The sequence below is a fragment of the Vicugna pacos genome, chromosome 15 (genome assembly GCF_048564905.1).
Source record: "Vicugna pacos chromosome 15, VicPac4, whole genome shotgun sequence".
Taxonomy (NCBI): Eukaryota; Metazoa; Chordata; class Mammalia; order Artiodactyla; family Camelidae; genus Vicugna; species Vicugna pacos.
The window spans coordinates 38,751,076-38,766,213 of record NC_133001.1 but is presented as its reverse complement, the minus strand read 5'-3'; the positions used below and the strand labels follow the sequence as shown (position 1 = coordinate 38,766,213).

The 15,138-nt window shown below is 33.5% G+C and overlaps 1 protein-coding gene across 4 annotated transcripts in view; it reads left to right on the top strand.

Annotated features, from left to right (window-relative positions):
• Positions 1-15,138, top strand: part of BIRC6 (baculoviral IAP repeat containing 6) — a 193,619-nt gene that overhangs the window by 39,421 nt on the left and 139,060 nt on the right. For 2 of the 4 annotated variants that reach the window (XM_015242776.3, XM_031684939.2), the window contains exons 10-15: positions 862-2,256; positions 7,622-7,771; positions 10,028-10,253; positions 11,868-12,028; positions 13,112-13,201; positions 13,682-13,813. In XM_015242776.3, the coding sequence (XP_015098262.2) occupies positions 862-2,256; positions 7,622-7,771; positions 10,028-10,253; positions 11,868-12,028; positions 13,112-13,201; positions 13,682-13,813 (2,154 nt within the window). Of the gene's footprint in view, positions 1-861; positions 2,257-7,621; positions 7,772-10,027; positions 10,254-11,867; positions 12,029-13,069; positions 13,202-13,681; positions 13,814-15,138 lie in introns of all 4 variants that reach the window. The other 2 variants (XM_031684936.2, XM_031684935.2) reach the window with 1 other exon arrangement.

Below are 15,138 nucleotides of genomic sequence, written 5' to 3'. Positions count from 1 at the left end.
GCCTAATAGTTTGTGCTATTGAGAAAAAAAAAGCAGATTGATTGAAACTTTCAGTTCAGTATCAGGAGATTATGCCTGGTTTAGGGGTTGACTGACATCTGAGTTGGGGTTTTGTGTAGCGAGAGATGGCATTTGTGGGGCATTGAGACTGAGAAATGACCTTTATACTATTTGTAAGGGGACAGCTTCCAGAGCACATGATAGACAAAAGGTCAGTAAGGGGTCATGCAGTATCGTTGACTTTAAATGAACTAAAAATTAGCAGATAATACAGAAGACATTTATATTTCACTTAAAATGACAAATCTTGTGAACTTTTCCTTCCTAAATATTATTTTTATTCTGAGCTGAGATTAGAATTAAATTTGTATTATAATAGTCAACTGATAATTAGCATGGTGGGGTGGGACAGAGGAGATAAATTGTGATGGCAGTAATGTTTCATGGATATTCTGCAAAGGACATAAATGACACATGCATGATGACTATTTTTTTGGTTTAGAATTGAAACACAGAAATTATTATTTTAATAATAATGCCTTCATTTTTTAACCCTTCTATTTTTTTTAAAGGATTTTTCTCTCAAATTGTCAGGAGAATGTATTCTGAATTGAAAATGATTTTTGAGTCTCTTCAGTACCTCCATGATTTTTCTGAGTAGATTCATCTCAGATTTAAATTTTAAATTTAATTTTAAATTTTGATTAAATTTTATTTAAATGACCTTAAAGTCTTCCACTGATGTACTTATAATGCACTGACTAGAAGAGTAAAAAAACAAAAATTAATGAAAATTTTGTGGTACAGATTTTGATTTATATTCACAAGGCCATTTCTAATGAATATTATTCCTTTTCAAAGGGCATACATCACAGAAGGAAGCCATGGAAGTAAGCCTTGATATAACAGCACTCAGCATTCTCCAGCAGCCAGAAAAACTTCAGTGGGAGATTGTTGCAAATGTGCTTGAAGATACTGTTAAGGATCTTGAAGAACTTGGGGCAAATCCTTGTTTAACCAACTCTAAGAGTGAAAAGACAAAAGAAAAGCACCAGGAACAACACAACATTCCCTTTCCATGTTTATTAGCTGGAGGTTTATTAACATATAAATCTCCTGCTACCTCACCCGTTAGTAGTAATTCTCACAGGTCACTGGATGGTTTAAGCAGAACTCAGGGTGAAAGTATATCAGAACAAGGGTCAACTGACAATGAATCCTGCACTAATTCAGAATTGAATTCTCCTCTGGTGAGGAGGACTTTACCCATTTTGCTTCTTTATAGCATCAAGGAGTCTGATGAGAAAGCAGGAAAAATCTTTTCACAGATGAACAATATAATGAGTAAAAGTTTGCATGATGATGGTTTTACAGTTCCACAGATTATTGAAATGGAGCTGGATAGTCAGGAGCAATTGTTGTTGCAGGATCCTCCTGTGACTTACATTCAACAATTTGCAGATGCAGCAGCCAACCTTACCTCTCCAGATTCTGAGAAGTGGAACTCTGTGTTTCCCAAGCCGGGGACTTTGGTTCAGTGTTTGAGGCTGCCAAAGTTTGCAGAGGAGGAGAATCTTTGTATAGACTCAATAACTCCTTGTGCTGATGGAATTCATTTGTTGGTAGGACTGCGGACATGCCCTGTTGAATCCTTGAGTGCAATAAATCAAGTAGAGGCCTTGAATAATTTAAATAAATTAAACTCTGCACTATGTAATAGACGGAAAGGTGAACTGGAATCAAATCTTGCTGTAGTGAATGGTGCAAATATTAGTATAATCCAACACGAATCACCAGCAGATGTACAGACTCCTTTGATAATTCAACCTGAGCAGAGGAATGTTAGTGGTGGATATTTAATACTTTATAAAATGAATTACGCCACTCGGATAGTGACTTTAGAAGAGGAGCCAATAAAAATCCAACATATCAAAGATCCCCAGGACACAATTACCTCGCTCATTTTGCTTCCACCAGATATACTGGATAATCGAGAGGATGACTGTGAGGAACCTGCTGAGGAAATGCAGTTAACCTCAAAGAATGGCATTGAGAGAGAAAAAAAATCTGATATTTCTACTCTTGGACACCTGGTAATAACCACTCAGGGAGGATATGTAAAAATATTAGATCTTTCAAACTTTGAAATTTTGGCCAAAGTGGAACCTCCCAAAAAGGAGGGCACTGAGGAACAGGACACATTTGTTTCTGTCATTTACTGCTCGGGCACAGACAGGCTGTGTGCATGCACCAAAGGTAAGCTGTTGATTTGTTTGATTCTTCTATAAATCTTATAAAATCAGTGTATATAGCATTCATTTATGTGCATACCTAGCATGAATTTTAGATCTGTATAGATGGAGAGATTTTTTTTTATACTGAAGTGAGAAATCTTTCTACTGTTTTAACTGTTCTTAAGACTTTTTTTTACTGCCCTAGGTAAGAGTCTAGTTGTAAATAAGTCAATAAATCTCTCAGAAACTATCTTCTCTGCTTTAGCCTCAAGACAGTAACCTGTTGTTTCTGTGAGTCCTGACTCTGCATTTGCTCAAATTTGTGACCTTGGGCAAGTTAAACTCAGTAAACCTTTGTTTCTTTATTTATAAACTACAAAAAAGCAGCCTATTCCCAGGCTTGACAGAATTAAATGAAATAATATATGTAAAGTTTCTGGCACAGATATTTCCTTCTAAAATAAAAGTATTTAGTAAATAATTATTAGTTTTGCCAAATAATTTTTTCTTGTCTTACTTACTCCTAACCTTTTGCTGAGAGTGAATCAGTTTTACAGCATTTAAGGCCGCCATATTGAGTAACAGATAATGTTCAATTTTTTCCTGCTTTTCTTAATATACACTTTAATAAAGTTAGAGAGATAAAGCAATTTTTATATAGAATTACTGACAATATCAGGCAGTATTGATTAGTGGGAATTAAGGCCAGGAGATACTTGAAGCCTAAGAAACTATAACCAATGCTTGGAGGAGGAACTGAGTTTGGAAAGAGTTGTACATCTCATTTGTGGTTCTGGTGTGAATTAACCTGAATTTTTCTTCTATTTAAAAATATTTCAAGAGTTTGGCTAAGAAGGGTAATGATGAACGTAGTGATTTGGATTGCCTGCTTTGAAACACATCTAGTGAAATAACAGAGCGAAAAACTCTCCAAATAATGTCAAAACCCAACTAGATTATTTTAAAAAGTGGGCAGTGCAGAGTAACTTTAGACTAATAAAATTTTCAGAAAAACCATTAAAATACTGTGTGATATCAAGGATAATTTGAACTTATTATCTTGTATGTGCCAGTTCATTTCTGTGAGAGCTTTAACTCTGTTTATTTTAGTCATCACACCAACTTTGTGGGATATGTACTATTATTGTCTCCATTTTACAGATAAGGAAACTGAGAGAAAGAGAGGCTAAGTAATTTGCCTAAGTTGCAGAGCTAATAAATGACAGAGTCAGCATTCAAACCTGGGCAGTCTGTCATTAGAGTGCTAAAACCACGTTAAACTGCCAGAATTTAATAAAACTGGAGACTCATCCTTTGAATTTTTTGGAATCTTTTGATCTGGAAGATACAAAAAAGGAAAACAATTTAATTTGCCATTACCCATCTGAAGTGGAGGTTTAGAACCTGAGTGACATGGTCTCAGGGCACATCCTCATAAAATACTAGTAGTTTCCAGAAGTGCTATCAGAGTTTAATGATTTGAATTATTTGATGAGATATGCTTTTGGTGATTCAGAGGGGAAGTAGTATTTTTTAATTTTTAATTTTATTTTTTTGGGTGGGGAGATCAGTAGGTTTATTTATTATTAGTTTTTTGTTTGTTTGTTTTTTAATGAAAGTACTGTGGATTGAACCCAGGATCTTGTGCATGCTAAGCCTGTGCTCTACCACTCCCCCTGGGAAGTAGTATTTTAAGCTATAATAGATTAGTGTATTCAAAGAATTTGGACAATGAAAATTTCTTGGAAGTGATCTCATATGATAGGGAATTTATTCAGATGAATTGAAGGACAAGACAAAGCCTGAAACATTATGCACTTTGAAAATTATCCCCCAGTTCTTTAAGGATTGACTGATCAAGATGTTATTTGAAAAGATGAGATTAATAGCAATAAAGAGGACAGAAAGGTTGATGTTTTAAAATGTATGTATGACAATCCATAAAGTAGACTTTTAAAAAGCACTGCAGACTGTAAATCAAATGGATTTGACACTGTTTTATGTGTATATTCAAATAGCATAAAGCTCTTTTTCTCATGGAGAAACACTGAGTCTTGAAAAAAATCTACAATTAATGAATGTTGCAAGTTAACTTTAAGTAATGTTAATAATATACTGAAAGTAAATTTGGTGCAGCTGTCTGTGATTAAAATTTGGAAATAGACTATACACGTAAAAATATATACATATTATATGTACATATATACTAATATTTATATGAAACAAGGAAACAGGGTCCCTACTGCCCATCCTGGCACCACCAGCCACTCCAGAAATGTGGACCACTTTTCCCACAGCTGCAATAGCACTGAGGAATGGGCATGGCAGCTGGTTTGTTCAGGCCACCCATATGAAAGATCAGCAGGCTCTCACTTAATCAGAGCACTCTTTAGGTTGTTGTAAGTTTCTTGTTAGGTTCCAGAATTCTGAAATACTTAATTCCAGTCACTCTTTCTAGTTCAGCGGTTGCTATGATGGAGGTACTGACCTCTAGTGCTTCACCCCAGAGCTTCCTACTCTGCCATTTGATATGACGTGACTGGTACTTGTGTTGACTTTTATTTTTAATACTTTTTTTAGAGTTATCTTTTTAGTGATTTATCACAGTCTACTTCAGAATAATACCAACTTAATTCTAGTAAAATAGAGAAACTTTGCTCTAAGCTTTCTCTTCCCCATCTTTGTGCTACTGTTGTCTTATATATTGCATTTAGATGAATTATAAATCCAACCAAAAAGTGTTACTTTATTTTTAAAAAAGTCTTCATTTTTTAAAAAAGTTAACAAAGAAGTGAGAAATACATATATAATGTTCACCTACTTACCGTTTCTAGTACCCTATTTTTTTTTTTTCTTGTGAATTTGGTGTTCATCACTTCTTTCATCACTAAAAAAAAAAGACTTCCTTCAGTACTTATAGTAAGGCAGATCTGCTAGCAAAGAACCCAGTCTCTGTTTATCTGAAAATGTCTTTATTTCACATTCATTTTTGAAGAGTGGTGCTGTATGTAATATTATTGATTGACTGTTCCTGCACGTTATTCTAGTTCCTTCTGGCCTTCATTGTTTCTAAGGAAGCTGTAACCAGTTTGCATTGTAGTTCCCATGCCTATGATGAGTTGTTGGCTGCTTTCAGGATTTTCTCATTGATCTTGACTTTTAGCAGTTTGAATATAATGTATGCATCTGTAGATTTTGTATTTTATCCTACTTGAGAGTCATTGAACTGATTAGATTTGTAGTGAAATGTTTTTTTAATCAGATTTGGGAAGTTTTAGGCTACTATTTCTTCAAAAAATTTTTTCTATACTTTTCTCTTTCTGGATTTCCCAGTAAGTGTGTGCTCTTATACTTGATCTGTCCCTTAGGTTTCTGGAGCGCTTTTTTTTTTTTTCATTTTTAATAGTTTAAAAACTTATTTATTTATTTATTTTGGTGGGGAAGGCAATTAGGTTTATTTATTTATTTTTTTAACAGAGGTACTAGGAATCAAACCCAGGACCTTGTGCATGCTAAACATGCACTCTACCACTAAGCTATACCCTCCCATCTGATGTGCTTTTGACTTTTAAAATCTTTTCTGTTACTCTGATTGGTTAATTTCTATTGATTTATCATTATTTATGAGAATTCTTAAGGTTTACCCTTAACGACTTTCATATATAACACACAACTGTTGATCTATTTTTATTTCACTGTTTCCTTCTGTTGCGGTCTTAAATCTGCATTGAGTTGCTCTAGTAAACTTTTTATTTTAGCTATGTCACTTTTCAACTCTAAGAATTCCCTTTGGTTCTTTTAAAATAATTTCTATTTCTTTGTTGGGATTCTTTATGTGTCAAGTCATGTTTACCATTTGTTCTTTAATTCTCTATACTTGGTTTCCTTTTATTCTATAAAAATATTTACAGTAGTGTCTTTGAAGTCTGTCTGCTAAGTCTAAATCTGGGCTCTCAGAAATAGTTCTTATTGATTTTGTTTTCTTGAGTGGGGGTCATTCTTTCTTCACAAGTCTTATAATTTTTAATTTAATGCTGGACATTTTAAATAACATTGTAAAAACTCTGGATTCTGATTTTCCCCTTTCTGGAGGTCTTTGTTGCATTAGTTGTTTGAAAGCCTACCTGGACTGAATCTGTGAAATCTATTTCTTTTGCAGTGAGTAGCCACTGATGTTTCTTTCATTTTTTTTCCTCCTCTGTTTTTTATTTTTTAAGACTTGTTTCTTATTTGTTGCCTCTTTGTCCACATAGTTTAGTATTCAGCCAAAGATTTTTACAATTGGTTGTGACCAAATACCTTTACTGGTAAGGTTGTGTTCAAGTATGCCCTGGCTTTTATTTTCTTTATTTTTATTTTTTGTTGTGCCTTTTCAGGTCTTTTTTGCATAGGCACCGGGGCTTAGCTACTGGCAATGTGTTGATGTCATAGCTTTTTGTTCTTTGCTACACATATGTGTAACCACTGATCATTGTGGGATATAGGGAAAGTTTACCAAGCCCCCTGTATTTCTCTCACTTTTTGTAATTCTGTGTTAAATAAATGGTTACTTCTAGTGATTTGCTGGCCCAGACAGGATCTTGACTTTGGAAAGTAGAGTTGATGGGCCTTTTCGCCACTGAACCACTTTAAGCAGACAAGCTTTCCAAATCCAGTGAGCCCCCAGTAGGAGTAGGAGGAAATCTGTTGGTTTTCATGGTTTAACTCACCCTTGTTAAATGATAGTTTTGTCTAGCTTTATAGTTGCTTTTCAGGAATAGGATTTATGTGTTCTTTATTCTTTTATGTTGGAAGTGACTCTTCAGATATTCTTGTTAGAATATATACTTTTATCCATTGTTTTTTTTCCCTTTGATCTTAAATATTTGATAAGCTTGATTTCCATTTTTTTCTGTGTTAGAAATATGAGAAATAGAAGCTTGATTTGGTTTCATTTCATTGTGAATACTTCAAAAAATTGAGAATCTTTGTTCAGTTTTGTTACTGCTATGATTAAGGGATTGAGCTGTGGATCCCAATATAGTTAGTGCATTAATTTCCTCATCTGTAAAGTGGCCACAGTATTCCCCCCTACCTTCAGGGTTTTTGTGAAGACTAAATGAACTGATTTAAGCATTTGAAATAGTGTCTTACACATAGTAAGTACTAGATAAATAACCACTTTTACATATGTTTATGTATTTGCCATTTTCTTCATTAAATTTAATTTTCAGTTTGTAATTCTTTGACAATTTGATTTCTAAATTCTTGGAGATATCATTTTGGTAGACTTTATTTGCCGTTTGAGTGATACTGAAATAAATTAAGTTTCTTAACTAAGTAGTGTACATTTTCATGCTTACCTGTTTTACATGTATCTATGTTGATGGAATTCTACTACACCATAGGTGGTGAACTTCATTTTCTCCAAATTGGAGGAACCTGTGATGATATTGATGAAGCTGATATACTAGTGGATGGATCTCTTTCTAAAGGAATAGAACCATCTTCAGAAGGTTCCAAACCTTTATCAAATCCTTCAAGTCCTGGCATTTCAGGTATGATACTAAGTTTTTTTTAATGATTTTTTAAAAGTGCAAATTCTTGTGATGTTTTCTGAATCTTATATACTCTTAAAACATTATTTCATTTTAGATTCAGTTCTTGGTTCTATGAGAGTTCATTTCCTTATTGACTTTTTTTTTTAACCAGGCTTTTTTTTTTTTTGGTATTATTTATCATTTTCTCAGTAGTTGGAAAATGTTGTAAACATTAAAATAAGAAATGATTCTCAACCTGTGGTAGGTTGACGAGTATTAATGAAGTTACCTAAGAAGTAAAAACATTATTTTGATCATTAAGGAGCTTTTGGTCTAGTTAGGGAGGAACAAAACATGTGAAAGAGAGGAGAGTTCATTAAATAAGTGTAAAGTGAGTAGAATGGCTAATACTACTGGAATCAAAAAGCTGGAAAAAAAAATCATCCCCGTAGGGTGATATATTCGAACGCTCATTGCCCCACTGTGAACCTTTTAGATAGGTTTATTTCTATTTGTTGTTTTTGCCTTTTCTCCCATCTATGTTCTATGCTGCCCTCCAGAACTAGTTTTTCAAAATGTTATCCCTACTTAAAAATGTTTATTTACTTTGTGGACTAGTAACACTAGTCTTCTCAATCTCTAGTTATGGCAAACTTTTCATGGTTTCTTAAGGGTATAATTCAGTTTCATGCTCTTCACATATTACACTAAACTCTTTCCTTACCTTTTATGCCATGCCCTTTTGTACTTCCATTGCACTGTTACATTTTACTTTTAGCACTTAGACATTTTATTCCCCAAAACTAGCATTTAAAAGAAATTTAATGAATCTTCAGTGAAAAAGAATGTTTAAACTCAAGCATATTCCAAATATAATACATAAAGCTGATTTTTGTCTTCATGGGTACTTATATTTGGGCTTTTGTTATTCTTCTTTGCACCAAAGGCAAACTTTTAATGATTACTAGTATAATACACTTAATTTTAGTTGTATTAGTATAATACATGACATTCATCACAACTTTATATGTCAGAGCTTCTCAACCTCAGCGCTGTTGACATTTCAGACTAGATAATTTTTTTTGTTGTGGGAGGACTGTCCTGTGCTGTATTAGCAGCATCTCTGGCTTTTACCTACTAGATTCTAGTAGCACATGTAATTGCCCCCATCCAGATGGCTGATGAGAGGCAACATTGTCCCCTGGTTGAGGTAAACTGACTCATGTCTCTTGCCATGTGTAATTAGATTTGATTGTCTCGATTAACTTCACAAGTTTGTTAAAAAGCAAAAGTTCTGAATATTTTCATTTTATAGGATATTGGTATAATAATTTTCATGTAAAGTCTGTAGAAATACTATTTAGTAAAGATGAATTGGATTATAAAGAAGTGAGTAATGTAAAGGAGGAACATGGATATGCTGTTAATGTTTACAAACAACATTTAATACAGTTTCAGTCAGATTTTAAAGAGCTCTAAGCTTTGAGGAAAAATGTAATTTGAAGTACACCTGTAATAATTTTATAGAACTCAGTGTACATTTTCTTTGTGAAGCTATTCTAAACTTACCAGATTTTGTATTTTAGCCTTTTTAAAAACTTACTTTTGTTCTTTGGAACAAGAACAGCAGTCTTTCAGCTTTGTCTTATGTTAGGCATTTTACAGATGTGAATACATGTATTTGTAAAAGCAAGCTAATCTCTTTGAAGCAGATTGTTACTCTTATAATACTAGTATGTATACAAGATACTCTTAACTACTACAGAAGTTGAAAAAAATACCATTTTTAAAGTATTTTTAAGCTTTTTGTTTGTAAGTAAGTATTTGGTTGCAATCAGTATAGCTTTGACTTAAAAAATCTTTAATAAAGTAAAAATAGGGCAGATGTTATATGCTTGCTGATGTTTAATTTAGCATTTTGTTTTGTAAATAACAAAGTGTAAGAGTTATCAATCTGCTATAAGTTTGGCTTGCATTTCATCACCACCACTTTTGTTGTTCTTATTAACGTGGGGCTTGTTAAAGCTCAGTCAGGGCTCTTCTAACAGGTTGGGTCTGGGTTTCTCCAATAGAGTACCCTTTCTATAATTTAAAATTTTCAAGATGGATTTTTCTTATGCCTATCATGTAGTCAGTGCTTGTTACTTTAGTTGCATGTCATGATCAACTTTCAGGATATTCAGTACATGTTGTAATTGACTAGAGAAAAAACATGAATTAAAAACTTCTTTTTTAAAAAAACCTATTTCAAATTCTACATTCACTATTGTTAAGGAGTTGATTTATTGGTGGACCAGCCATTCACCCTTGACATCCTAACATCTCTAGTGGAGCTAACCCGCTTTGAGACTTTGACCCCACGGTTTTCAGCTACTGTTCCTCCATGTTGGGTGGAAGTTCAACAAGAACAGCAGCAAAGGAGACATCCTCAACACTTGCATCAGCAACATCATGGAGATGCTGCTCAGCATACTAGGACTTGGAAACTACAGACTGACAGGTAAAACATTCTTCCAAGGTTTTTATTTTAATTTTAAGTGCATCTAATATATTTGTTAGAAGCAACACAGAATTATTTTATATGTGTATGTTACTCTTTCTCTTAACTTTTGCATGTTAATAACTTGATTCCTTTTATTTGTCACCTTAACTTTAGAAATTCCTATATTCTTATTCTTAGTTGTAGGATAAAATATTGAGAGTAATCCATCATTGCAGTTAGTTTGTTAAATAAATTTATAGATTGAGTGACCAAATATTTAAATGCTTGATTTGTGCAGACACTTTTGTGAGCACTAGTAATATGACTTTTGTGAAATTTATATTCTGGTGCGGATAGCTAGACAGTAAGCAAATTACCTGCTGTGTCATATAGTCATAAAAGCTCTGAAACATGTCAAAATAGTATGGTGATAGAGTAGTTGTTGGGTGTGTAAATGTGTGAGAGATTGAGAGAAGGAGAGAAAAATATGTGTGATATTTTTATACAAGGGTCCTGAGAAAGGCCTCCATGAAGACATTAATCCAAAGGCAGTAGCATGTACAAGACCCTGAGAGGTATGTTTTACGAATTCTAGTAGGAGCAAAAAAACTACTATTGGAGTTAAGTGAACATAGGGGAGAGTGGTAGGAGGTAAGATCAAATGAGGTAGTTGGTAGCTAGATTGTCTTTGTTGTTCATAGTAAGACTTCTCTGCTGAGTGAGGTGGGAAGATGTTAGATGGTTTTGAATATAGGAGTGATGTGCTACAATTTATTTTTTAGAAGGATACGGTAAGACTACTGTGTTGACAGTGGGTTATGAATGGTTGTGGTGTCTATATTGGGGGGACAGTGATAGAAGCAACAATTTTAGTTTGAATGCTGTTGTGATAATTCAGGTAATTGTGGTGGTAATGATAACTTGGACCATGGTGATAGTTTATGGAGGCAGTGAAGACTGGTCAGATGGAGTTTGGAGGTAGAAGAAATGGTACATGCTAATGAGCCTCTGGTGGGAGAGAGAATAGTTAAAGATGGCTAATGTTTGGATTGAGCTAATTGAAAAATGAAATTTCTGTTTACTGATATTGGAGTTGATAATCAAGTTTGGGTTTATTTATGATAGTTTTGAGATATCTGGTAGGCATTTGGATATGAGTTTGGAATTTAGTAGAGGAGCATGGTTTGAAGATTTTTATTTTTCAGCATGTATATAGAATTTAGAATCAGAATGGGCATGTATAAGAAATACATGAAGTTCTTATTTTAAAATACAAATTCCTGTGACACCTCCCCACCCTCTTAGATTTTGGGTGGGGCCCATGAATCTGCACATAATTTTGATGCACAATAGTCAACACTTAGAGGAACAAGGGTTTATTGGAATGTACAATTCCCAAGACAGTAATGTAGATTCCTGAGGTAAGATTATTCATTGCCCTAAGTCTGCCCTAAGTTTCTCTATTGAGAAATCTTTCTCAGTAGAACTGCTCATCTTTTTTCCTAATCCTATTAAGAAGCATGAAATTTTGTGGAGGTTGCAGAGTGTATGAAAGGTGACATTAGTAATAAGATGGTTATGACTGAAGAAAGATTTTCGCTTTATTTATAATTTTTTTCCCTTACATTACAGCAACAGCTGGGATGAACATGTATTTGAATTGGTTCTGCCTAAAGCTTGTATGGTTGGACATGTGGACTTCAAATTTGTTTTGAACTCAAACATCACCAATATTCCACAAATACAAGTGACACTGCTGAAAAATAAAGCTCCAGGCTTAGGGAAAGTCAATGGTAAGAATGAATCAAAATTTACATTTGAAAATTTTATCTGGTTGGTTTAAAAAAACAAAAAAAAAACTGATTTTCAATTTGACTGTCTAGGTTTGATGTCCCTTCTTGCCCCCTCACCCACATGCTGTTTTCCTGCTCTACTTTTTGTGGTTTGATTTAGAAAAGTTAATTCAGAGAACATTTAAGAGCTTTTCAGTTACTCATTGTTGTTTAGTGTTGTACAATCTTAATTTAATTTTGCTTTCTGGGAAATGCAGTTAGTTCTTTTATGAGTTAGTTTCACTTTCAGCATTACTAGTTCTCTTTGTAAGAGGAGACTTGGTTGGGAAAAGAACTTTGTTATGGATGTCACATACTCTTTGAAGGTTATTATAAAACCCAACCTCTCATGTAATGCCAGAAGTATACCCATTTTTATTTACCTTTCTTGCAAGCTCAGAATTTCATATATTGAGATATTAAAATGGATTGTACATATTTAGCATATCGGAAACTAGATGTTATTTCTCAGTGTTTTCTCCTTAATAGGTTAATTTAAAAGACTGAGGATAATTAATAAAGAGTAAATTGGCTGTTTCACACTAGGGATAAAAACTTTGAAACAAGAAACATTTCCTATTTCACAAATGTGTATGTGTGTATTTGTGTATATATATGTTTTTGTATACATATGTGTGTATTTTGTGTGTGTGTATGTGTTCTTTTGAATCATGACAGATTCTATTTAACTGGGGATAAGGACTTAGGTATTGGTATTTTTAAAACTGTGCAGTTGCTGTACTGTGCAGCCTAGGGTAAGAACTCTTAGTTAAGTCGCCAGCAAATTATTTCTTCAGGTGAATATTTTACTATCATTAAAAGTGAGAAGAACTTATGAAACAATTCATTGAATCTGATTTTCTTCCTCTCCTAACAACCATTTTACAGCATCTGTGATGAAAATCACTGTAGTTCCCAGTTTTACAGAAAATTTTAGAATTTTAGGCACATAAATCATTGATTTTAAGCAAAATTAAGTTTACTAATATTTTTATCCTCTAGAAACAGCAGTAGATAGGCAGATCACCTTTCCTTTGTCTCCAGCTCTTAACATTGAAGTGGAACAAAATGGGAAACCGTCCCTGATTGATTTGAATGAAGAAATGCAGCACATGGATGTAGAGGAATCACAGTGTGAGTTAAATTATAGAGCTGTTGTCCATGACAGTAAAAGGAGTAGTGATCCAAATGCATCATTTTGGGCAAAGATTTCCTTATGGCTTGCAAAAACTTGGTTTTAAGAACACAATTAAAAATAACCTATAATTCTGCTTTGGCAGTACGCTCTAACTTTCAGCTCATCTTTGTGAACACAGCTGCGCTAATACTTACATTCTTGTTTTTTAATATCTTGGGATTTGAAATCATAGTTTTGTTTTGTTTTTTTTGAAAATCAAGGTGAATGTAAATAATGTGGGCATGAAAAACAACATAATATATCAGATAATTGATTATAATTCCTTGATATGATAGTGAATTCTTACTTGAATATGTTCTAAGTGTGGAATTTTGTGTGGTGGTGTTATATGTAAATGGGATGGATATTTGCTTGTTTAATATTGCATTTTAAATTATATGCTAATTTAAAAGAAAAATCTGTGTTTTTCTTTTTAGGTCTTAGATTATGTCCATTTTTAGAAGATCATAAAGAAGACATTCTGTGTGGTCCAGTATGGCTTGCTAGTGGCCTTGACCTATCAGGGCATGCTGGGATGTTGACATTAACAAGCCCCAAACTTGTTAAAGGTGAAGTAACATATTTTACAAAAGTAGGATTAATAACGCCATAGTTGTAAAAGTAGATTAAAAAAATGATTTCAGAAAAGTAAGATTTTTGGCAGAGGCGTAGGGGACTTTTTGTTAGCAATTCCATTGGTTTCCTGGTAGCTGAAGTGATTTCCTCTCATAAGTGACTATTGTTATGTGAAACTGTAGATCCTACTTTCTGTGTCTTGAAGTCTCAGTGCTTTTGAAAAAAGTATAAAAAGTGAATGCAGAATGACTTAGCGTGACATAACAATTCTTCCGAATAACCAGACACCATGTTCTGGCATGTTTGCTTTTTCCATTAATTTAGAGCCGTGTATCTTCAGATGTTTTTATATATGACTATATATATATATTATATATTGTCATATAGAACACACATTTATCTTCTCTTAAAGGGTAAGTTTTTATAGAGGAGTTTTGAAAATATCAGAGGTAATGATTTGAATGTCTCAAACACAAATTGATAATTAATGTATATTTAAAAATTGGCCATTTTATAGATATTAGATATTGCAGTAGTAGGACATTTATTTCACCTTTGCATCCCAGGGGTAGATATAAAAAGCCAACAAATGAGACACTTCGATTATTAAAGTATATTTGGAGGTGGGGTAGGATGTGGAGATCCTTCCCCAAACCAAGGAAGTACCTGACCACCTAAATAACTATCTTAATTTGTTTGTCCCTATTCACACATTTACATTTAGTTGCAGGCATAGTATTGATATAAATTTGAATGTACTCCCTTGACTTGCATCTTATTCATCAAGTTCATGAGACCCTATGATGTATTAGGGTACATACTGGGCTACAGTGGTAAGCAAAACAAAAAAATCTCTTCTCATATTGCTGAGAGTTTAAGTTTTGTTGAATGAGAGTGTGACACTTAAAATTTTATATGAAAATTAAACTGTTGGCTTTGACAAAATTGGGGATGGAATTAAATGACATGCATTTTAAAAGATTCAGTAATGTGAAAGTGTTAATTTTTCCTGAATTTAGTAGGAATGACTCTTTTTCTCATCAAATTCCTTAAAAAGAATCTTTAAACTGCAGAAAATGATTGCTGTGTTTTTGTGGATGAGTAACAGGATGTTATGAGCCAAAGAAATTTAGAAGAAGATTGAGAAAGAGGGTCTTACTAGATACTAGAACCTAGAATAATACAGCAATAAGAAGACTGTATGAGTGCGGTGCTAGCACAGTAGGCCTGCAGATCAGTGGAAAAGAACAGAAGGAGCTTTTGTAGTCACAGAAAGAGTTAATACCTGTTTAAGCAATAATAGGCTTATGGCTTGCTT